This window comes from Myxocyprinus asiaticus, chromosome 43 (genome assembly GCF_019703515.2).
Source record: "Myxocyprinus asiaticus isolate MX2 ecotype Aquarium Trade chromosome 43, UBuf_Myxa_2, whole genome shotgun sequence".
Lineage (NCBI taxonomy): Eukaryota > Metazoa > Chordata > Actinopteri > Cypriniformes > Catostomidae > Myxocyprinus > Myxocyprinus asiaticus.
Genome location: NC_059386.1, coordinates 31,074,133 through 31,099,256, shown reverse-complemented (window position 1 = coordinate 31,099,256; position 25,124 = coordinate 31,074,133). Strand labels below are relative to the sequence as shown.

The 25,124-nt window shown below is 35.7% G+C and overlaps 1 protein-coding gene across 1 annotated transcript; it reads right to left on the bottom strand.

Annotated features, from left to right (window-relative positions):
* Window positions 1-694: 694 nt before the first annotated feature.
* On the bottom strand, window positions 695-17,827 carry npy8ar (neuropeptide Y receptor Y8a). The gene is made up of 2 exons (XM_051685665.1): window positions 17,586-17,827; window positions 695-4,062 (listed from the first exon to the last, which is right to left on the bottom strand). The coding sequence occupies exon 2, from the start codon at window positions 3,926-3,928 to the stop codon at window positions 2,786-2,788; it is 1,143 nt and encodes a 380-aa protein (XP_051541625.1). The 5' UTR covers window positions 3,929-4,062; window positions 17,586-17,827; the 3' UTR covers window positions 695-2,785.
* Window positions 17,828-25,124: the final 7,297 nt, after the last annotated feature.

The following is a 25,124-nucleotide window of genomic DNA, read 5'->3' as shown; positions in this document are numbered from 1 at the left end:
TAAAGAGAGCCACAATGAGAGATACATACAAGATAAAAAGATACAGTGACTAAATGTGATAACATGGTGATTGATATAAAAAAATAGCTTATTTTGTACTTCTAGAAAACGTATGTTTTTGCAGTTTAAAACGCAGCTTTTTAAGGTTTAGTAATCGCACAAAACCATATTGCAATTTAAATCTGAATTCAATCAGTTGTGCAGCATTAATGGATATCATACTGATATCTCAGAAATCTGCTGGTTTCAAAGCGTTTTGGATGATTTCCCTCATTATGTAGCCTATAGGTAAGTGCCACTTTAACTACTGCAATGTCCATTAATGGCGGGATTTTGTTTTTTTGCATTAACAGAATTCAAATTTAATATTACATGTTCTTAGGAGTGCCAACCCTTCTAGATATTGTGGCTATTATTATTTCTGGATTGTGCATTTGAATTCAGAGTTTTTACAAAGTGAGTTACTAATTAATTATAAATAAACCATCGGCTTTTCATATCATATCGACTGCACAAGAGGACTTAGTAAAAGTGCACTTAGAGGCTCATACATTGGGATTAAAGACACCTGGTGTATACGCAAATCAGTTCATCCTCAGTAATAAGTGCAATGAATTACTAGTGATGCTGCAGTAGAACAACAGTGTGGAGATAAGCATGAGAAACCACAAGTGACAGAGAATGGTGCATGGATGTCATGTTTCCAAATTTATTTGCACTTTCGAAACTACCATTTATAAGGCAACAATACTGTAAACACCAACTAGAATCAATTAGAAGTTGAACTTTGCTTGATCAGTCATCATAAAGACATTATCAAAACAATATTTTAAACCAAACTAGCACTGGCACAGTCATGTTTCTATCACAACAGAGCTCAACAGTCTGGTTCCAACAGTAAAAATCCCATCCATTTTCTCCATAGACTAATTTATTTTTATCGATAACTTATATAAACCTTTAAAGACAGACTTACCGTGAGCTCCAGTGTTGTTAATCGATGGTGTATGCTTCTGTTGAAGCCATCAGTTCATCAGTTATTTCAACTTTATTAAAAAAAAAAAAAAATCATATTTATGCTGCCTTCACATGCTATCGGAATTATCGTAAATACAAGTCCCCCCCACATGAATGACCCCTCAAGTCGTAATTATGACTGGGAAACTCCGAGATCATTTTGAGATTTTCTGAGATGGGAGGAGTCGTAAACTTTCAACATGGCGGAGGACAGTACGGTTTCTGTAGTGAATGACAGGTTTTATTAATTTTTCTAAATACAGCCAATTCTTAGTGCTTGCTATTTCAGTCATATTCATTTTTGTATATCACCAACCATTTGATGCATTTTGTAAATTTGTACACCATGAAAATAGCTTGTTTGTGAAAACAGCAAAATTCCATTATCATCAGCAAGCTAACTGACTAATATGCATTATGTTGTCAAAATAAAAGTTCCTCAAGAAATATGTATGACTGAACCTGGCATCGTCCATGTTTCCTGTATTTACCGACAATAAAGCACTTGAAAGTAACATACTCGTAATTACCACTTTAGAAGTGGGAAGTAGGATAATTACGATTGCTCATAATGGCAGCATTAATAGCGTAATTCCTGGTGAAGAACTACACTACCCGTGAATCCTAGCGAGAAAGATCCACTAAACAGAGTCACAGCAAAAGAGCTCTGCAGCGACTGCCCACTCCCACGACACACTGTGAATGACGCAATCGAGTCGGTCTCCCTACACTGAAACTACTTATATATTTGTATATATCTGAATTTTTGGAAATAATATACAATATATTATTTTTTTACCAACTTAACTTTTCTCTAACAACTTAAATGAATAGTTTATTTATTTCCATTGGTTTTAATTCAATAACATCATTTGCAATGCTTCATAAGATTGTAGTTCATTCCTTCATTACAGACATTAAGTACACAGTCTTGTACCTTTGTCTTTTTATCCAATTTTCAAACACTTTTTTGTTTCAAATTGAAGCCTGTAACCTTGTGATTCTCCTCGGAGCTGGATGGTTTCGTTCATGGCTTAGAATGCTTTTATGAAGTATTTTATGAAACCCCTATGGAAAAAATGAATGGTTGTGCTCTATAGAAGATGGATGTTGCTAAGTTAACACCAATGCTCAAACATCAAATATGTTTTCCAACATTACAGAGGCACAATTAAAAGTTAAAATGCACCTTAAGCAGTCTCATCAAAGCAACACACTAACCGTAACAGTTACAATTAGTTAAACAAACAACAACAGCAACAATAAAAAAAAAAAAAAACAGCAGTATCAGACATGAACTGAAAATATACTTTGGTGAAGGTAGTGAACATGACTGCTACAGTGATTTTAACGAAGAACTTAAATCGCACCTGAAAATTACTTCATTATAATGACAACTTCCTGCTTGATAGCAGCGCTGGATCCATTTATTGTTTTTAAACATTTGTCATAAGAGATGTGTCACTTTTGCGCAATGACGATTAAGTCTCATAAATATCTTGTTTCATAACGCAACAGCTTAAAAGTGTTGTCAGAGGAATAATCACATTCTTAATGAAATATTCATCCCTTAGTTGTACTTCAAGACGACTTGACTTGAACCCTGGAACACTGTAACAGTGGGTAGAGGTTGTTTTTAGATCTCATGTGTATGAACTGATGCAGAAACCCACATAGCAATTCCACATCTCCATGGAAACAGTGCCAGCTCATCCTCAAAACCTCCCCTCCAAACTCTCGTTCTATTCTTCTTCCCTTCCCTTTCTTGTTAGCAGTGAGCGCACTGTTCCAATTTGATCAAGGAGCCGCGTTGCATGGAGGAAACCTTGGTGACATCGGTGGCCACCGTTGAGAGCGGGAAGCTCTCGTAAGTCTCTGGTACCCCCCAGCCACAGTGGCAGCGTTGAAGCGTTGCTTTCAGTTCTTTTTGGAAGTTGGTATTGAGAAAGCCGTACACAACCGGGTTGACGCAGGTGGAAGCCATAGCCATCAGGTGGCAGGCAGAGAATATGACATCATGCTGGCAAGAAGGAAGGGCTTGGTGGTACCAGTCAAAGATGGTGTTGAAGACATTTAGCGGCAGCCAGCACAGCGCAAAAGCGACCACAATCACGGCCAACATGGCATTGATGCGTTGAGCACCCCGCGCTTTTCTTTGTCGCGCTTCAGTGGCTTGTTCCACCATGTCTCGCCGTCTACGCAGACGCAGAAATATGCGAAGGTAGCAGAGCAGAATGAGAATCAGGGGTAGGCAGTATTGGAAAAGCAAAAGCGAGGTGGTGTAGGCCAATCGGTTACCTTCAGATGGCCAGAGCTCCATGCAGATGACGTGGTCGCTGAACGGGTTGAAGGGCAGGCTGAGGTTCTGGAATGGTGCGTTGGTAAGGATGTTAAAGGAGAGGAAGGGTAGGGAAATGAAGCAGGCCACCATCCAAGTAACCGCGACGGCCAGATACGAATGCCCTGCAGCCGGGGTCCATCCAGTTGGGTGGATGATCAATTGATGGCGCTCCAACGCGATGAGAACCAACGAGAAGATGGAAACCGTCACAGACATGCATTGCACAAATGGTGTGACCTTACACAACGTCTCCCCCAAGATCCAGCGGTCCATCAATGTGTAGATGACCGTGACAGGAAGACACACCACACACATGAGGATATCCGAGCAGGAGAGGTTGGCAATGAGGATGTTGGTGACGTTCCTCATCTCCTTCTGTCTGGATATTATGAAGACCAAACAGGTGTTGCCCACCAAGCCAATGGCTATGACGGTGCTATAAGCCACTATCAGAAGGGTCATGCCACTCACAGAAGGAGGGCATACATTAGTCTCCACCCATGTTGTCTGGCCAAACCCAGCTGAACTGTTGCTGATGTTGTCGGGCATAGGGGATGAAGAGACATCCATATGTGCTGGAGTTGATTAAAGAGCAGCTAGAGACACCAGTGGCGTTGTTCTCAAAAGTGGCTCTTCAAACAGCAGAGGATACTCATTGTTTAGGGTTTGGCACTTATTCGCAGATGGCCAGTTAGTTGTTTGACCTAGGGGAAAAGGACCATACAAAGAATGTTATCTGGCATTAAAATGGACAGTGTGTTGAGAGGGATTTAATGGGAAGGGAATGGATTTAACTCTGGGAGAGGTTAAGCTCCTTCAATCCAACAGATGTTTCAAATATGAGAACAGAAATATCTTGTTTAAAGAGAAAAATTAGTGTATGTCCCTCTTAAAAGGTTTTACCCATTTCATAAACCAACCAATTAGTTCCTGCATTTGTCGCTCCAAACCCATGACTTGGTTTGCTCTAATAACTGCATGGACTCAACTAACACTCTTTGCAAAAAGTCCCACGGGATGTTGACAGGTCATTCTGTCTGTTAAGCTGACAGATGGAGAAATCTCGATAGAATTTCCTCTTTATCCCTTTTTATCTTTAAGTTCTCTTGTCTTTGGCCTCATGTGGCTTGCATGTCCTAAAGCAATCAAAAAATACTGATTTTGCAATAAACTGCCAATGTAGATGTATTAACACAACACATAGCATTGACAGGTTTAGAATGCATGAACACCAATCATTCTGTAAGGTTGGATAGATAGACAGACAGACAGACATTGATTTTAGGCTAAATAAACCTTTAATTAATTCATCCAAATAGTTAATTCAGCATATTAAACTGGGATACGAGAACGAATATGAACACTGAAAAAAATGTACACATCAGATTTAAAGAATCGTAAATTCAATTCCTTACAAGTTAACATTCCTTACAATTCTTATCCCTATCAATTTCTTTCGACATTGCATTTTGCCTGTATGCAATCAGCAAGTTCACAGGCCTCCTGTAATGCATACAGATTGGCAATAGCATTGAATATTTTACTCCCACAGTCTCTTGGCTAATATATTCCTCGTACCAGGCCATGCTGAATCTCTGAATTGACTAAGTGTCATAACTAAGCCACTCTAAATATCCTCTCTCTCCTCCAAACCAACTGTCTGGAGTTTCACACCAGCTTATTAGCCTACGTCATTCATCTCACATGAAGTGGGACAAACTGATTCAGGGAATGCCTTACTGAGATTATAAACTCCAAAGTTTCAAGCCTTCACGGCCCTAAAGAGCATAATTTATCAGACATAATTTTTCAAAAGGCATACTACAAAATAGATTTGCATTTTCTACAGGAAATAGCTGTACTTGAAAGGCAGCAAACGAGTAGTGTTTTGGTGAAATTGAAATTGGAAAAGGTGTAAACACAAATATTGATATAGAGAGGGAGACAGACATTGAATGAGACTCCCAAAAATGGTTCAATTTTTATTAACCTCTTCATCTCTGGGGCATTTTTGGGCTGCCATCTGCAATTTTTGCGCCCATTTGTTAACACCACTTCCAGCTTCGGCCACTGGGGCAGTGGTTCAAATTTCAATAAGCACAGACCTATTTCAGCAGCAAATCTTCGATATACTGTTGCCGATTTCATCAATATTTTTGGTCTGTTGGTTTTTGGTCAATATTTTTGGTCTGTTCCATATGTGTATCTGCTAAAAGTTTATTTTTTGGCTTTTAGGAGTACACTAGAATAAAGATGGCATCAAAGCTCATAGATAGGGACTAAAAGCCACAAAACTCCAATTCTGAATTCATGGGGTATTACATGTCAAAATGCAAATGTCTTCCAAATATAAAGTTTATAAAATACAAATATATGCTGCACACCTAAGGCTGAAATTATCTTCAAAATAAAGTTTAAATGGAGTCTGTTAGTTAAGCGATTGGAGCTGAATTGCAGAAAATTGCACCAAAGACAACAAAGAAAGAAGCTTGCCTTGCAAGCACTGTAATTACAAACAGACTAAGGATATTCACAGATTGAGTTCAGATATGAGATATCAGATATCTGAGATTCTCTGATAGATGTGTCCTTTACTGCAGGATACAAAGCATTGTATTACCACAGCATTGGAATGTTCTCTATCAGAGATATAATGGCATATATCACAGGCAAATACAGTCGAAATTGAGGTTTCTGTGTGTGAAGAGTGACTCAAGCTTTTAAGGGAATGTGTGAAATTATATAAGGACGTACTGAATTAATCATCTCATTTTAATATCACACAGACAAGCCTGAGCGACATGCTTTCATAACTGCTCACAGAGAGTCACCACTATACTGCAAATCAAAAGCTCATTGTCGTTTGAGATATGAAGAATAAAGGTAATGAATGAAACCAAAAAGATAAAAATGAAGGAAAATGAGGTGCAAAGAAATTACTGAGAGCGCCTCTGGAAAAGGAGATAGTATTTTAACATTGAAAAAAATCACAGAAAGCTTATGTAAAACAAACCTCAAAGACAGCCGAAAAACACAACTGGACATCATTATTCGTGAGGTGCTGTCTCCATTTGCACAGTCAGATGTAATAGATTGGATCAGAAAACAAAAGAGTGAATTGTGCCCAAGTGCTTTCTTCTTCCATTAACCTTGAAGAGTTCGGCTCTTCTGACAGAAGCTCTGGTAGTTTATTCGTTTTTTCCTTAGGGTTTGGAACCTGTTTACTGTAGCTGCAAGATTCTTCTCAGCTCTTAGCTGCCCTTCAAAAGACTGTCAACAACTACCATAAACAAACACTTTGGTCAGACAACCTGCATTACTGAGAGATGAATCTCACTTCATTATCAACCATGTGAACTCCAGTGGAATACTAATGTCAGCAATCATTTTGTTGGTAGTTTATTGTGCTTCCAGGCATTAGCATGCAATTTGACTCATATTAGCAGCGATGAGTCACTTGGGTAATTGACAGCTTTATTATAACCTTGGGTTATGTCAGGCTTATGATAACCTCTGATTAAATGGACTCTTGATAATACAGTGCAGTAAACAAATAAGAATGTGAAAGTTCAAACCTAAACAAACGATTCCTTTAGACTTAAAATGATTTCCTTAAAGGGATAGTTCACCCAGAAATGAAAATTCTCTCATCTTTTATTCACCCTCATGCCATCCCAGATGTTTTTGACTTTCTTTCTTCTGCTGAACACAAACAAAGATTTTTAGAAGAATATTTCAGCTTTGTTGGTCCTCACAATGCAAGTAAATGGGTACCCAAATTGTCCACATTAGGTCCAAAAAGCACATAAAAGGCAGTGTAAAGGTAATCCATAAGACTCCAGCGGTTTAATTTATGTCTTCAGAAGTGATATGATAAGTGTAGGTGAGAAACAGATCAATCCAACTTCAAGGAGCCATAGTAAGGGACTATAATAGAGACTTGCAGAGCTCTTTTGACTTTACCCAGGACATGCTAGCAACCGCATAGGTAATGAGTTTGGCAAACACCACTCACATTGTTTTCAGAAAATGTAAATTTGTATTTTCTGCTGCAATCTTTGCAACAATCTTTAAAAAAGAAGATATGGCTGTCAGGGACGGGCTCACAACTTGATTGAAGACTGTATCCTCGAGCTATTCTGATAATCAGACAAAATAACAGTTTCCCCACTGATGATGTCATTTACACAGACGGCGATAACACTTTTCAACAACCATGCCTGCATTTGCGTGATTCTGGTCAGATAGCTGGAAATTCTCTCTCTCTCTCTCTCTGTATGGAACGGACTCTCTCTCGACCTTCCGTAACAGGACAATGACATACAGAATACAGCAGCTGAAAAAGTGTTATGGATGCAGGTTCATGGCGAGAAGTATCTGTGATATGCAGAGATGGGGAAAGAGTGTATGGAACTGCATGGTATCGTGGATTTACATTAGTTCTAAGGCACACCACTGAGTTTCCATAAATATAAGTCTTCCTATAGGATGGTGGAAGGGCAATTCCCTACATAGGAATCATAATGGAGGTAATAGTCCCAAAGTGGCCCAAGGCAGGGTGGTTCAAATCCATCTGGGCCGGCCAACTACACAGAGACGAGTCAGTTTATCGGAAAATCAAGCTTGTAGAACAGCTGCTGTATGCAGTAGAGTCTATTATATATGGGAGGGCATGAAAATAGCAGGATATAAAATATAAAGCTATGTTAAAATGAAAACATTAGAATTCTGTAATGAATTAGTTCACCCGAAAATGAGAATTCTGTCATCGTTTACTCTTCCTCATGTCGTTCCAAAGCTTTATGACTTTCAATTTTGAACAAATAGTGATGTAAGGACTGATGTTCACACTGCTGTTGTTCATATAATGAAAGTGAAAGATGACCAAGCACCGTCAAGCTCCAAAAAAGACAAAAAGCACCATTTAAATAGTCCCATGTGCCATAGTACGACTCAAGTGCTAAATTTCAAGCCATATAATGATTTTAAGTGAGGGAAAGACCAAAATTTAAGTCATTATTCACTGAAAATCTTCCCCTCCACTATAACTCTTACCATAATCATTTTGATGCTTTTTATCATTTTTGGAGTTTGACGGCCTCTGGTCACAATTCACTTTCATTGTATGGAAAAGAGCAGCATCAGGGTCAATGACGTGACACTCATTTTTTGTCCAGATCTATTAAATTATTCAAAAATATATAAAAATGCAATTTACACAAAACAATGGCTTGAATACGCCTCTTTTACTATGAACATGTTTTCAATTTCTGAGTTCAAAGTCAATTTGATATTTTTTTCTGGGGCTTAAAGTTAAAAATGTCAAGTGGTGTAACTGTTCAGAGACAGTAATAAAAAAATAAAAAAATACATATCGCTAAATGCTGAAATTCTTGAATAAAGAAATGTTGGCACGAGTATTGCAGAATAATCTTTTATTAACGCTTTAAGCTCGGATCGCGGGCCTGCAAGAATTTTTTTTCTTCAAAATATTAATAACTTCAGTCTTGACCAACACAAAATAGGTATCGTTTGAAAGCTTAGAAGCTGTACTTTCCAATGCATGCAGGCGTTATGACCAAAACTGTACAAGGAGGCGATTATCTTTCAAACTAGCCCACACACAAGGTAATCTGATGCACAGATCATTAGATAATCCACACAAAGCACAATGTTACATATGGCCACCAGCAGATGGCACCAAGTAAATGACACAAACTCGATGCAGACTGATTGAGTCGAAAGACACTCATTCTGTGAGATCTCATTACTAAAATCATGTCTGCATCCTATGCAAACCTTTAGTCATTGTTGTGTTTGCATGTAGAATTAGTTGGTATGTACAATTATTATGTTTTATTTTTTTGTAGAGGCTTTTGGACACATGAAGAAGTTTTTGGACACTATTAATTTTTTTGATTAAAACTTTTAATTGCTTTGTCGTATCAACAAAAACATTTTCTCAGATACAGTTGACATAATTGGGAATAAATCTTTCGGAGCCACCTTATTTAAACCCAGAGATCTATAATGTCGAATCAGAAAAATAAGAAAAAAAGTAACATTTTTGCTAAAATTTTTTTCTCCCAGCAGTTTCTTAGTCTGAGAAACTGACTAAAACCTTTTTTTAGTTTTCTTTACAATGATACCACACCCTCCTTGTTTTCTGTCGAGTTATAAGCCTTTAATTTTGGGGATGCCACTGAAACAGGAAATCTTTAAAAACACCCTCAGAAATTAAAGGGTTAATATTTCTTTAACAAAAATAAATTAAACAAAAAGTCAGTGATAAGCAGTGAAACAATTATTTTAAAATTTGATCAATATGTCCAGCAATTTAAAGTCATGTGGTGTAACCAACATGTAGGTTGCCAATTTGTTGTTAATGTAAAAAAAAAAAAAAAAAAGAATTAAAACAAAGAGGACACCCTTAGACTTGTGACTGTGTGAAGTTTTTTAAAAATATCTGATATTTTGACAATTTTATGAAATGGCATGTTTTGTTCAAGTCATGTGGTGTAACCCTGAGAAAACTTCTTGATATTCTTAACTCAAAAATGTATTCTATTTGTAAAAAAAAAAAAAAAAAAAAACTTTTTTGAAATGAATGATTAAAGGAATTCAGGGTTCATTACAAATTAAGCTCAATCGACAGCATTTGTGGTGTAATGTTGATTACCCACAAAAAAATATTTTGACTGATCTGTCCTTTTCTTTATAAAAAAAAAAAAAAGGAGGTTACAGTTGTAAAACTGTCTAAAACTTAACACAGAAAAAGCGATTTTATTACACTAAAATCATGTTAACATGCATATTATATATGTCTCGTATATTTTTAATGAGTATTTTAATGTTCAAAAATTGGCCCCATTTACTTCCATTGTAAGTGCCTCACTTTAACTTAGACTTTTGCTTTTTTAAAAGAAAAGGAGGGATGGGTCAAAATAATTTTTTGTGGTAATCAACATTATATATAACCCGGAATATTCCTTTAAGTTGTGCACACTCTCATGTATTTAATCAGCAAGGAAAATATTTTACCCTTTAATTCATGGTTACACCACATGACATTTTTAAAATCATTAAATACATTTTGTTGAAAATGTTTTTCAAAAATGTATGAAACCAAACTGGACACAAAGATTACATTTCTACAAACTTGACACGTGTGTTTAAAACTAGAGATTTAAAATATTATCATTTTTATCAGCTCGGACAACCTTATTTGTCAATGACCCATCAACATTCTGCTTAACTTCTCCTTTTGTGTTCCAGATACTTGTATGGAACAACATGAGGGTAAGTAAATGATGACTGAAGTTTCATTTTTGGGTGAATTATTCCTTAAAATGTTGGGATGTATTTTAGCTGTGTATCTTTTGTCAAAGGGATGCTTTGAAACCAAAGCATGAAGCACTTTCCTAAATTCGTGGCAACAAGCATAACTTTTCTGATCATTCTCTAAATGTCAGTTTTTGGGCTACAGGGCTGTAGTTGAATTTCAAACTTCACTCCTGTGCTCTGTTTAACTGCCTTGGGGCATCCTGTAAAAAAATACAGTGTCACCTTGCTCCTTGGGAGATGGGTGTTGCAAATCTATGTACCAGGGGACAGCTTAAGCACAACACAATTGTCATTAAAAAAAAAACAGTGCTCTTCTTGACACATCATCTCCATCTGACAGATGAAGTTTGACAATCCATCAAATTGTATTACATCCATCTACGGCCATTAGATGTTTTCATCAGCACCTTTTAAGGTCTGCAAGGCTTCCTCTTACAGACTAATGCTGTTTCACATCAGACAGACATATGTATGAACTCTGCCCATTGAGAAAACCCCCAACACAGCACATTTAAAGGCTTTTTTTTATTTTTAACCTTGACCCTCCTCTGCAGAGAAATATGAAAGGGATATGCATGATCAAAGATCTGCAATATATAAAACTACATCTTACAACGTACTGTATATTGCATTGTTTCTTAACTGGTTTTGCTGCAGATTTTACTTTGATTCTCAGCTTTAACACTGTACAATATATATATATATATATATATATATATATATATATATATATACACACACACACACACACACACACACACACACATACACACATACACACATACATACATACATACCTGCGACCCAAAACAATTGGTATTTCGGGTATTTTATGCCTCCAATTGCTCTGACCACCTGTCTCGTATTTTCCCTGTTGTTCTGATCATACTTAGATCGGTGCAGATTTTTATTTTAAAATTTGATTAAAATAATGTTCTATCTTTGCATTCTATTTATCTAATCTTCTATCAAATGCAGTTCATAGGTAAAGTAACATGTAAGGTTACAGTGATGTTGGTTGAGTAAACCACCTTGAACTCAGTATCAGATAATGCGAGGGAAGGTGCAGAGAACGAAGACTAATCTTAGGTGACATATTGCCAGATTACAGCTGTTCAACACTTGAAGGGTCTGTTTGAATGGTATTTTCCCAAAGGTGATACAGTCTTAGAGCAAAATTCCAGGAAATAGGTAATGACCTTTTTAAAGAGGAAAGAGACACTGACAATGGAACACTTCAGGCTGAGTTTCTTTATTCCTGTCAATCAAACCGGCCAGGAGGAAGACATCATAACAAAGACTTAACAAGGACAGAAGTCTCTATATAAAAAGCATACTTAGTCTACATAAAGTGATCACACAGCAGTTATTCTTAAAGGAGTAGTTCACCAAGACATGAAAATTCTGTATTTATTTACACATATGACTTAATGTCTTCTGTGAAATAAAAGAGGTGATTTTTTGAAGAATATGGGCACTTCTTTCCTCATCATGAAAGAGAATAGAGACTGGGGCAAATTCTAAAATGGCAAAAAATAAATAAATAAAAAAAATAAAAAAAGTACAATATACACATTGGAGAAAGAATCGGCATTGGCTAGTAAATTTTTGTTTTTACTAGCCAGATATCTAACATGTAAGTGTAATGCAACCGAAAACTGAAAAATATATTAAGCAAACAGAAGGGTGAATCTTCACATTTACAGTATTAATTTATATGACTTCACGTGATATAGCATGCAAGAGTGTACATTTTATTTCATATTTTGCTTGTGTATCATTTTAAATCGCATTTGATTTTTTTAAAAGTACAAATTTCACATTCTATCAATTTACATGATGTCATGAAATGTCAATAAAAGCTATTGTCACTGTTTGAAATTTCATAAATAATTTTAACAAAATTTTCACAAGGTAGGAACCTAATTATTGAAATAGAATTCCACATATAACAATAATTTAATAATTGTACTATTAAAATAAGAATTTAAGTGCTACTATATCAAAAGTACCATGTAAATACATTAGGTTTATGGGGCAAGGCTTTGTATAGGTTTTTATCAAACCCTTGCATAGATTCTGCAATTCTTCAATAGTTACAGTATTTGTTGAAATTAAAATATTTCATAATGAATGATTGTCCCTTTATTTATATTTACACATACATTAAATTTACTACATTTTGTTACATGTTTGTTTAAATGCACTTTTTTTTACAAGTGTAAAAGTTTACTTTTAATTTACAAGTATTTACATTGATACGTATAACAGGTGCTAAAATGGTATTGTCTCTTTAAGAGAACCGGCAGCTCCGCCAGCAAATGTTTACGTTTGAATGAGAGTATCGCACATTAACGAGATAGAAGTTGCACAATGCTTTTTCCCTCGTCCGTGCAGTGTGTGATTAGAATAATGTTTATTTTTTAATTTCTGATCACCAGATGAATGTAAATAACAGAAAGGATATTAAAAAAAGACATTATTCAATGAAAATGGAGTGCGTGAATCTTATCTTTGGACACACATTACACGTAACGAAACAAAGCAAACTTTACTCGCATAATGCATATTGTCTTCTTGTACAAATATTTATTGTACAAGTTCTCAATTTCAATTCCACAATCTCTCGCAGAGAGAAGGCAACACTTTTACCTTCTAACAGACATCCAACAGGCGCCTTACACTGTTCTGTAGCCATGCTGTAAATTGGAAAATGTTGTGAAAACAGTCCGTGGAAAAGTTCAACACAACCAGAGCTGACGTCGTTAAATGCAATGTAAATGTAATTATGGAATATCATGGCTCAACTAAAGCGATGGTGACACTGTGAACTGCGATAACTCAGGACCTACTGCATCCAAATAAGGTAAATTTCCTTCAGGGTGCGTGCTTTTGAGACACAACAGGAGATAAATAGGAGGCTGAATCCAGCTTCTTATTCGCTAGCTTATTCATTAAAAAGATTGTTGTGCTTAAGTTATTTTTCGCCACTACACAACTCAATCACTGGCGATCAGTCACTTGAAATCTGAACATTTACTTGCCAGTGGCTAATAACAGACATATTTTAGTCACATAGCATAAAGTTTGGTCGCTTATGACTTGTGTGGTATATTCCAAGTCTTCTGAAGCCATGGGATGGGAATTGTGTGAGAAACAGACTTAAATTTAAGTCGTTATTCAGCTGCAACCGGATCACTGAGTCAGTGATTTGAACTCGAGAATCGGATCAATCCAGACGGGTTTTGTGAACTGGATCAACTGATTCATTGAAAAGATCAGACTCACAAATCAAAAATTTGTACTTTTGTCTTAAATTCAAAATTGAGATCTAGCAGATTTTAGGATTTTCAGTGAATAATGTCCAGGGATGGGAATCGTAAGGAATTTAACGATTCCAGTTCTGATTCCAATTCCTCTTAACGATTCCAGTTGTTTAACGGTAACAATTCAGTAACGATTCTTTTAGTACTTTTGAGGAAATAATTATTTGGAAATAAGATGCAATTCTTATTGCATTTAATGCCCTCTGCAGTCTGTTGCCAAATAATAAGATCATTTTCAAGTTATACGTGCAGATATAACAAATATGAAATACAGTAGATTTAAAACAGTTCTCATAAAAGGTGTGTCTGCAGACTTTTAGAGGCATAAATGCAATACAATAATTGTTCCTAACTATATATTAAATAAAAATGGTAAACAAACAAGAAATGTGATAGAATATTTCATTCATGCATTTATTCATTTATAAAATTACACTTATTTCAACAAAACTCATGTATCTAACTTGCGCATCGGTACATCTGAAAGAATAATTCAGTAACCAATCCAACTGATGTATACGTGTTTTTGGTTCACTAAAAAGAGCCAGCTCATAAGAGTAATTTGTTTGGGAATCGGACTATACCGGAGGCACCGTATGTTTTGTGCAGTAGATTCAAAAGAACCGGATCGTTGGAGTCATTCGTTTTGGAATCGGAATATTCTGGAAGTGCTGTATGTTTCGCTCTGTTTAGATTCAAAAGCAGCCAGCTCAAAAGAGTCAGTCATTCGAGAATCAAAATATACTAGTAGCACTGTGCGTTTCACGCAATAGATTCATTAGAAGGCAGCGCTACAAGAAATACTGTCACCGAGTATTTTAGTACAGTGTCCAGTAAGCATCGATGGAAAACTGCACTTACAGGAACCGTTAACGGAACTGAAATTCATGAAAATCATACAACTTCAATTTCAAACTCTTGCTCAGACAATTGCTGTTATATGGCTTTAGAAGAACATGGTCGTTTGGACCACTTTTATAAAAGTACTTTTGCGTCCTTTTTGAAGCTTGAAAGTTCTAGTCACCATTCATTGTAAATACATGGAAAATAGCAATCAGTACATTCTTCAAAACATCTCCTTTTGTGTTCCATGGAAGAAAGAATGTTTGAAAACGACATGATGGTGAGTAAATGAGATGGTTTTGGGTGAACTACTCCTTTAATCTGTGTTTATCAGCATACTAACTGAGCAGTCTGTCAAAATTTGATCTAGTCTTGACAAGCACAGATTCTCTTCTAAAGATTAGGCTACACCCTTAGTTGTTCATGGCAAAGAGCTGTAATGCACCATGTCATGCACTGCTTTTAAATCCCACTTGAGAAAATCCCTGGTTGTTTATTATGTTTTTATGAGCAATTGTTATTTCCAAGAACTACTTAAATGAACACTACTTGCTCCAATTGTATCCATCTTCAGTTGTCATTTTAATCCTGCACTCTCAGTTTGATCATTCACTCAAGTCTCAAATTTCAACCCAAAGTAAAAGGTGAAAAGCCTCGAAAAAAAATTTAAAAAAAAAAAAAAAAAGCAACAGCAAAAAAATACAATAAGGCACTGTACTTACAATGGAAGTGAATAGGGCCAGTCTATAAAGATTAAAATAATCACTATTTTAAAAGTATAACAACAAGACATAAACATTATATGTGTTAACATGATTTTAGTATGATAAAATCACTTACCAACCATATCTGTGTAAAGTTATATCCAAATATTACAACTTCGTTGTCATGACGATGTAATGCCAGTAAACCCTTGTAAATGTCATCTCTAATTTTATCACACAAAATTATGTTAACACGCATAATGCTTACGTTTTGTGGTTATACTTTTGAAAAAAGCGTGTATTTTAATGTAGATGGGCTGGCCCCATTCACTTATATTGTAACTGCAACCAGCGGTGGCTCACACAGACCGAACACTTACAGTCTTGTATTTATATATTACAGTATATATTAATATACAAGTATATATAATATATAAGCATTATATACTTGCAGTATCTGTAGTATTTTAAAGATTCAAGTATTGCAAAATAATTGCAAAATTTTGCAAAGTTAGCTGCAAAAAGAAAGGGCATCTTGTGGAGCACTTGCTTCTGTTTCACACATGACAATAAAAGACTGAGCACAAGCTGGTTCTGAATAAATTATTTAATCAATTACAATAATGACAATTGTGCATGTGCACAATATAATTTTTTACTCTGTGCTTGTGCATTGTGGGATTTAAAAGTATCCAATTGGCTCGAGTGTTTTGACTATGTTCACCAAAATTAATTCAGATCCATTTAATGATTTGTTCAGTGATCATTTCTGGTGATGCCGCCTGGTGATGTCTTGTGTGAAATGAGTTAGTCACTGAATCAACGATCAAAAGAAAATTGTAATCCTTTAAAATTTGTATGTCAACTGACCTACATAGAGATTTAGTAGAGGTTTTATGCATTATAAGAACAAAGCAAATCTATAATTCCCTACAGATTGTGAGCTGCTGAGCATGACTTTTATCAAAAGACAACAATAATATTCTTGTAGTAATTATGAGTTTGAATTATGTCCATACGTTTTCATGTAAGTGTGTCTACATATCTATTCACTTCATTAAAATGCATAAGTGTTCTAAGAACACAGCAGATCTATCTTATATCTTACTGTTTGTCGACTGCACACCAACATGGAAGTAAAAAACAGGAGCGGATATTAAAAATAGCTTTACATATTTAACACAGATCTAGTAATCTGCTTAAATTGGCAAAAAGAACCGATCAAACTAATATCTCACAAACATAATGTAAAAAGCATAACTTAATGAAGACTCATACGCTGATATAAACTCCACTTACAATGTGTGCTTAAAAGAAGAAGTGCATTTCACATAATCTTCCAATTAAGAACAATCTTAATAACTCTTGTTTGTGAGATCCTCATCTCTACATTATTAATTTAGATCAGAATAGAAAGAATACTGTAGACAAATCCACCATTTGGACTCGGTATGGATTTAGCTTGGAAAAGTGTGGGGGACCAAATCACCTTTTTTAAAGAGTGCGTGGGACATGCCCCCCACGTCCCCCCCTGACTGCTATGCCCTTGGATGATAGAATTCACACAAATGTGTCTAATTTATGAGGAGTTTGAAGTAGATGTTTGAAACCAACATACAAAACATCTGCTAGAGAAAACACGTCTGCACAATTGGAGTTTTGACTACAAATCTGACAGTTCCCCAGTGTGACAACTAGCCCCGGTCTCCCCTACCTCATTCACCATTTAATGTTTCGAGATAGAAAAAAAAGAAAAAAAAGCTTATTTTTTCCGAAAGTCCGTATTTTTTTTAGAGAGGCATCACATTCTAATATTAATGACATGAGAAAATCTGTTGCATAACTATTCAAGACAGAAATACATGGAAGAAATTCCATCAGATGATTTTAAACTATATTTATGTCAAGCGACAGATCTGCTCATCTGTTCACACAACACAAATAAAACAGTGTTTGTGTTTTAAATACATCTCTATAACACGATATATTCTCGATTGCAGGCGAGCTTACCAGTAAAATGTGTTTGTTCCAGCGCTGATGCCGCACAGTGCGGTGGAGAGCACGAAATCGACTGTGAATGACGGAGGAGGAGGATGCTGAAACTCTTTGTATCACCATCAGCTGTCTGTCTGACTGACTCTCATTGAACGGGACTTCAGGTGTACAACTGAGAAAAAAAGAGAGCGATGCCCGAATCAATCGCTGAAAAACTTGGCTGTGGACACGAATATCCTGTCTTCCCCTCTCACGCAGTTTTCACGACACCTTTGGCTCATCACTCGATTGGTTGTTGTTGTTGTTTTTTGGGCTCTTGCTGCTTTTATGAATTCAGGCTGACAGCAAAAAGGCTTGATCGCACACTGATTGCAAAGAAAGGTCAATTAAAAAGATGTCACTGCTGTTACGTCACTATGCTCTTATTTTTTGAAAATAAACGTCAACACGTAAGTAACTTCTATACGCAGAACCTGCAATTGGTCATACGGAGCTATACTCTAACCCTTAGTTTAACCCAAACCTTAGATTTGTCGGTGTAAGCTAATGTATTGAGGTTGATTCCGTGATGGCAAAGGAAAATTCCGGGTTCAATGTAAGTTCAACTCAACCGACAGCACTTGTGGCATAATGTTGATTTAAAAAAAAAAAAAAAAAAAAAAAAAAACAAGAGAGAGAGAGAGAGAGAAAGAAAAGAAAAGAGAGAGCAAAATTCGAGGTAACAGCAGCACTTAAAATGGAAGTGAATGGGGCCAATTTTTGGAGGGTTTAAAGGCAAAAATGTGGAGCATATAAATTTATGTAAGCACTTACATTCATTCTTGAAACTCTTGTATTATTTGAGCTGTAATGTAGTTTGAATAATAGTTTTTTTTTGGTCATTTTAGGGTTTACGGCATTACGTCATCATGGCGTAACACTGAAGTTACAGGAAAGGTTTGTGAGCAATTTGATCATGCTGACATAATTTTAACATGCATATCGTTTACGTCTTGTGGCTATACTTTAGAAACAGTATTTTAATGTTTGCAGTTTGGCCCAATTCACTTCCAATGCAGGTGCCACACTGAGCCAGTTTACATGCACACCAATATGCTGATATCTCCCAAAAATCACGTTTACATAAGATTTGAAATCATTTAGTTATTCTATGCTTTTTACATCAAACCATGAAGAGGCATGCATACATTGGATAAGCCGGTAAGAACTGTCTACAACAATGCGAAATCATGGTAATGGGGAAAAATCTACCACTGTGTACCGATTTATTCAGGGGCGTAGCAGTCATTTTAAAAGTGGGGGGGACACAGCTGTCAGTAGGTGGGTCACACAGAGTATATATAATATATAAGCATTATATACTTGCAGTATCTGTAGTATTTTAAAGATTCAAGTACTGCAAAATAATTGCAAAATTTAGCAAACTTAGCTGCAAAAAGAAAGGGCATCTTGTGGAGCACTTGCTTCTGTTTCACACATGACAATAAAAGACTGAGCACAAGCTGGTCCTGAATAAATTATTTCATCAATTACAAATGCCAATTGTGCATGTGCACAATATAATTTTTTACTCTGTGCTTGTGCATTGTGGGATTTAAATGTATCCAAGTGGCTCGAGTTTTTTGGTTATGTTCACCAAAATTAGTTCAGATCCAATTAATGATTCCGTAACCATTTCTGGTAATGCCAGAAGGTGGTGACAAATGAGCGTCTTGTGTGAAATTAGTTAGTCACTGAATCAACGATCAAAAGAAAATTTTAATCCTTTAAAAATTGTATGTCTACTGACCGACTTTAGTAGAGGTTTTAAGCATTATAAGAACAAAGCAAATCTATCATTTCCCTACGGATTGTGAGCTGCTGAGCATGACTTTTATCAAAAGACAACAATAATAGTCTTATAATAATTATGAGTTTCAATAATGTCCGTACGTCCGTATATTTAACACAGATAAGTAATCTGCTTAAATTGGCAAAAACATCCGATCAAACTATTACCTCACAAATTTTTACTAATCGGCATTGGCCGATAAATTTTCCTGTTTGGCCGATTTGTTTCTTGAGGGCTCTGAGAATCCCCTGCTTGCATGTGAAGCGACTGAGACATATAAACGACTAGTCACAGTTAGTTTTGTTGTTACGTGCCATCGTGTTACTACAATAATAGTAGTAATAATAGTGTGCAACACAGTCTCATGTAAACGGTCCGCATATCAGAGCCGCAGCAGACGTGTTTGAGCTCATAATGTTAAAGTGCTCACCTGTTTCATTCTCCCTCTCTCTCCTCAGCAGTTCCCTGTAACTTTTATCTGTCTTGTCTAATGAAAAAAAGGCAAATATCGATAAAACTAATGTCATATACCGTCTGCAAATATGCACATATCTCGTTTAAACAGATGTAATAAACCAACCTCACACAACTTCAGCAGATCCAGCACCCTGTGGAGCGCTCATTTATTTACCTCTAAAGCACGTATTAACAGTCTCTCCTCAAACAGTTCCCTCTAACTTTTCTAATGATAAAAGGCAAATATCAATAAATCTTCTATGATATACCATCTGCAAATATGCAGATATCTCATTTAAACATATGTAATTCATGAACCTCACGAAAATCCAGCGTTTTCTTCCCGTCGAGCGCTCATCTACAGTAAAATCTTCCTCTGAAACACGTATTCTATAGCCAGAATCAAAAACTTCAGGATCAGGATCAAAAGTTCCTCTGATTGACAAATCATGACGGTCAGTCTTTGACAATCCAAGCAGGCGATCCAGGCCGTTTAAACTGTCAGGAGATTTCTGATATTAATACCTGCATGAAACAGAATTTTCGTTTGTCTGTGCATGTATAACAACATTATTCTGAAGGCAGGAGGTGTCAAGCAAAATGTGAAATAATAATAATAATAATAAATACAAATTCAAACATTAAAAGAAGTGAAAAAAAAAATCAATATAGCCTACAAACAGGTGAAAGTCCTGTAAATTTATCAGGAATTTTTACGATAGGACACCATTATTTAGCTAAATAATAATAATAATTATAAATTTATATAGCAACTTACCAGAGGTAGCACAATTTAAAGAAGAAGAAAAAAAAAGACAGAGCATGTTTCAGTTACTTCGTTTTACATAAGGAGGAATATTCCTAATAGATGAATACTCTATGGAGCATTTAAACCTTTATGGAGAATTTTAACTTTTCAGAATAAAGTTTTAACCAGATAATTACCTTAATCGCTGATGGTCATGGGAATCACGTGTGAATCGTGTGATACATTAACGTAGACATTTCAAGAAGTGGAAAGTGTATATGATGTCGTATGTTAATGTTACATTTGATGAGCTCCAGAAGCGCACAATTAACAAAGACCACAAACGGAGTCGAGACCACGCCCATCCGATCTGAAATCACTGAAATATTTGTTCTATTATTCAGATTAATCCATTATTCATTTTGAAGTCATTATTCGTGCCTTTCTGAATAAGGTATTCGACTTCGGGCACATCCCTAGTATCGGCCTATCGGCCACCCTGCTCTCTGGATATCGGCATCGGCCATTAAAAAACCCCATATCGGTCGATCACTAATAAACTCCACTTACAACGTGTGCTTTAAAGAAGGATTGTCCTTTTTTTTTCCTGCTGTGCATTTCACGTAATGCTGCCAATCAAGAATGATATGCCGATAAATAACTCTCGTTTGTATGTTCCCCATCTCTAGATTATTCATTTAGATCAACATCAATGCAGATAAAAAACAAGGATAAATGAGCATTGTTGAAAGCAACTTTGTAGAAATGAACAGCCGTGTTAATTAGACTGTCCGACTGATGGCCTATTACGTAAGGGTTGTTTCACTCATGAAACTCACCTGTGATTGGCTGGATTGTCACTCAATCGGCCCAAAGTAACAAAACGCAAAGAATACTGTATACAAATCCACCATTTGGAGTCAGTATGAGTTTAGCTTGGAAAAGTGTAGCGGACAAAAATCACCTTTTTAAAGAGTGTGGGGACGTGTCCCCCACGTCCCCGTGGCTGCTACGCCCTTGGGTTTATTCTTAAAAGAATATTCTGGGTTCTAAACAAGTTAAGCTCAATCAACAGCATTTGTGGCACAATGCTGATTAACACAAACAAATTTTTAGATTCGTCTCTCGTTTTCTTTAAAAAAAAGCAAAAATCTAGGTTACAGTGAGGCACTTACTATGGAAGTGAATGGGGCCAATTTTTGAACGATAAAATACTAACTTTTTCAATAGTGTTGCCACAGAATGTAAACAATATATGTTTTAACATGATTTTAATGTGATAAAATCACCTACTAACCATTTCTGTGTAAAGTTATAGCCAATTTTACAACTTCGTTGCCATGATGACGCAACGGCGTAAACACTAAAACCCTAATTGACTGTAAAAACAACGATTTACACAAGTTTAACAGAAGAATGAGTGTATAAAAAATGTATTAAAAAAGAAAAGGAGAAACGAGTCAAAGTAAATTTTTGTGGTAATCAACATTATGCCACAAATGCTGTCGATTGAGCTTAACTTGTATTGAACCTGGAATATTCCTTTAAGCCGTTCGTGACCTTAAATAAAGGAAAGCAATTCAATGCATTTACATGACCACACACACATTGTCATCGGAGTAAGAATATAGCTCACTGTAGCCCAGATTTGTGCTTTTTTCTTTTTTTTTTTTTTTTACTTTTGTGGTAATAAACATTATGTTGGAATAGAAATTTCTTTACATTATATCTCATTTGTATAACAGCTTACACATAGTTCCCTTACAAAAATTTACCATGGGAACCTCAGTTTTGGCCAAAAATCTCACAGCGATTTTTACTTTTAACAGTGAAGTTACCATACTTTTATTGCAGCAACATTAACTGCTGTAACTTTGGATGAAACTATGGTTACCATGGTAAATTTGTGTAAAAATGAGAGAGGTAAGGAGATTTGAAGAGTGCTATTTTTTTCATCATTGTCACTGACATGGAGTGTTTTCTCATTGGACTTTCTATAAAGCTCTAGTCATTCTTCCAGTGTTTGGTATTTCTTCAGCAGATTTCTGCCTGGTAGGCTATATACTCCATAGATTAGATAGTCAAGCAACTGTCCTGAGGAGACTAGGTTATTACTTTTTTGACATTTTGTTCTTCAACACAATTAAGGGTCAAAATTAATTCTGAAGGCTCCGTTTGAACACGACATTGACATGATATAAGAACAAATGAAATCCAAGATATCAGCACTGGTGTATTGGTGAGAACTTGTAATCACATCAATTTGTGTGAATAATGAGTTTTCAGGCTCTGGGAAAAGGACTGCAGACAGAAGATAATAGAAGAAGCAGAGCATGCACGACAATGAAGGGGACCGGCAGAAGAAACTGTCATTACAAATAACACTCTTTCATCTGAGGAAAAATAGAAAAAGAAATCACAAAGAGCAGGCTGCCTACTGCATATAACCGAATGTTTGATTAGATGTGTGCTGGTTTGAGTCCCTTTGGTGGCAGGTGCATTGCAGTCAGATGGCTAGACCTTGACGTGTGAACTAAGCACGGATAATGTTAAACTCACATAGTTGCCTATAATGATTTACTGCCCAGGGCTTTGCTATTTTTGGCAAATTTGTCATGTAAACTACATCTTCTACAAGAAGCCTAGGACGCTGTCAAAATGTGAATTTCTGATCTTTTGCTTGGTTTTTGATGAAGGAACTGAGCTCATTCTTTTGAAATGTAAATTCTGTTCTCAGAACTACTTTCAGAGTTATTTTAAGAGTGAAAGTTGCTTTTAAAGTGCAGAACTTGAGCGAGCTGCAAGAAAAGCAGGTAGTCACTATTTTGACCAAAAGTTGTTCTGATAAATATCAAGTTGTTAATAAATTGGTCAATGCTATGTTGCTTTCTTTTCCGGTTTAAAACGATAGATTTAGGGGCAATTCTGAACCCACTTAAACTCTATGGACCCGCCGGCGGGTCCAACAGGGGGCGTTATATCACGAAAAAAGTTTACGCTTAACACATTAAAGTCCCCGTATACATAAGTCAGGCGTAGAGGTATCATTTGAAAGCTTAGAATCTGAACTTTTCAGAGAAACTTCAGATAATCACTTTTGTATTTATGTTACTTAAAATAACAAAATAAGGCCTGAAAACATTCGTGTCACAAATTAGTGCCCCCTAGAGGTAAGGGGGTAGAAATATGAATATAAAAGTCTTTCACATAGTCATATATCAAATGAAAGCTCTCCTTCTTATTCTTATTTTGTTGCCCTAATACCACAGTTCAAAAGATTTTTAAAAAGAATCACAAAGTAAAATATGATTTCTGTAAGACATCAAATAAAAATGTCTCTTTTATGTGCCAATAATTGCTGCTGTAAGCCCCAAGTAGACAAAAACGTTATATCTGTTCTTACCTTAGGCAGTTAAAAAAAAATTCGCCATTTTTTACTTGTCTGCGAGCTTGCTTGGTTGAATAATTCGATGTTTTATTTTATATGTCCAGAACTAAATATGCCATCCAGCAGGAAAAGCATGCTAAACAAATCATCAGAAAAATATGTTTTCAACTATTGGTTATAAAATATCATCTCAAAGGGGAGGATCTCAGCTTTCTAATGACACATAGATTGAGCTTCTAATCCACTCAAGAGGCCGAGATATTCAATTAAACAATGAGGGTGGTGCATGAACTGAAAATTAGACTGAATGTCTATGGACGAGCACATCTGTGGGGGCTAAAATGCATTACAGCGCCACCTACATTTCAGATCTGAATATTATGATGGAATGTCATAGAGAAAAAAAAGATTCTAGTGCTTGCTGTCATCTAGTGGGATGAATTAATACTTTTCAAAATTATATAGATTGAACAGAACAAGAATTACATGCTTAAAAGTTAAAAAACAAAACTATTTTTTTTTTTTTTTTGGTGAAAAACTTTCATAAGATTATAAACACATACAATACTTTTATCTATCTATCTATCTATCTATCTATCATATATATATATATATATATATATATATATATATATGTCTTTTTCAATTTGGGGGATTTTCTGAAAAATTAGCCAAATTTTTTGCAATTAATTCCCTGTATGTGTGAATGGTAAACTTTTAAATTGGAGTGTGAAAAATTGCAGACGGCAGCCCAAAAATGCACATGAGTTTAAGGAAGTCCATTACTGCATAGAGAAATAACTACAAAACAAAACTATCGAATATTTCCACTGTTATTGCCCAGAACAAAACATACAGGTCATTTGACACACGTTGACCCTATAGTGGGGTACATTTTCACAACCTAAATTGACATTTATGAAAAATACCTTGTACTAAAAACAGTTTAACCTTTTAATTAAAATCTACTTTATTTATATATGTGACTATAATAATAATAATAATAATAATAATAATAATAAATTTCGGTCCTTATTAACAATTTTCCAAAATGAATGCACATAGAAATAAATAAATAACAATAAAGCATTACATTTAAAAGGAAAACAAAGAATACTGACCGAAAAGGTG

Coding starts and splice junctions, on each gene's coding strand:
- npy8ar (XM_051685665.1), bottom strand. CDS start 3,928: ATGGATGTCTCTTCATCCCCTATGCCCGACAACATCAGCAACAGTTCA.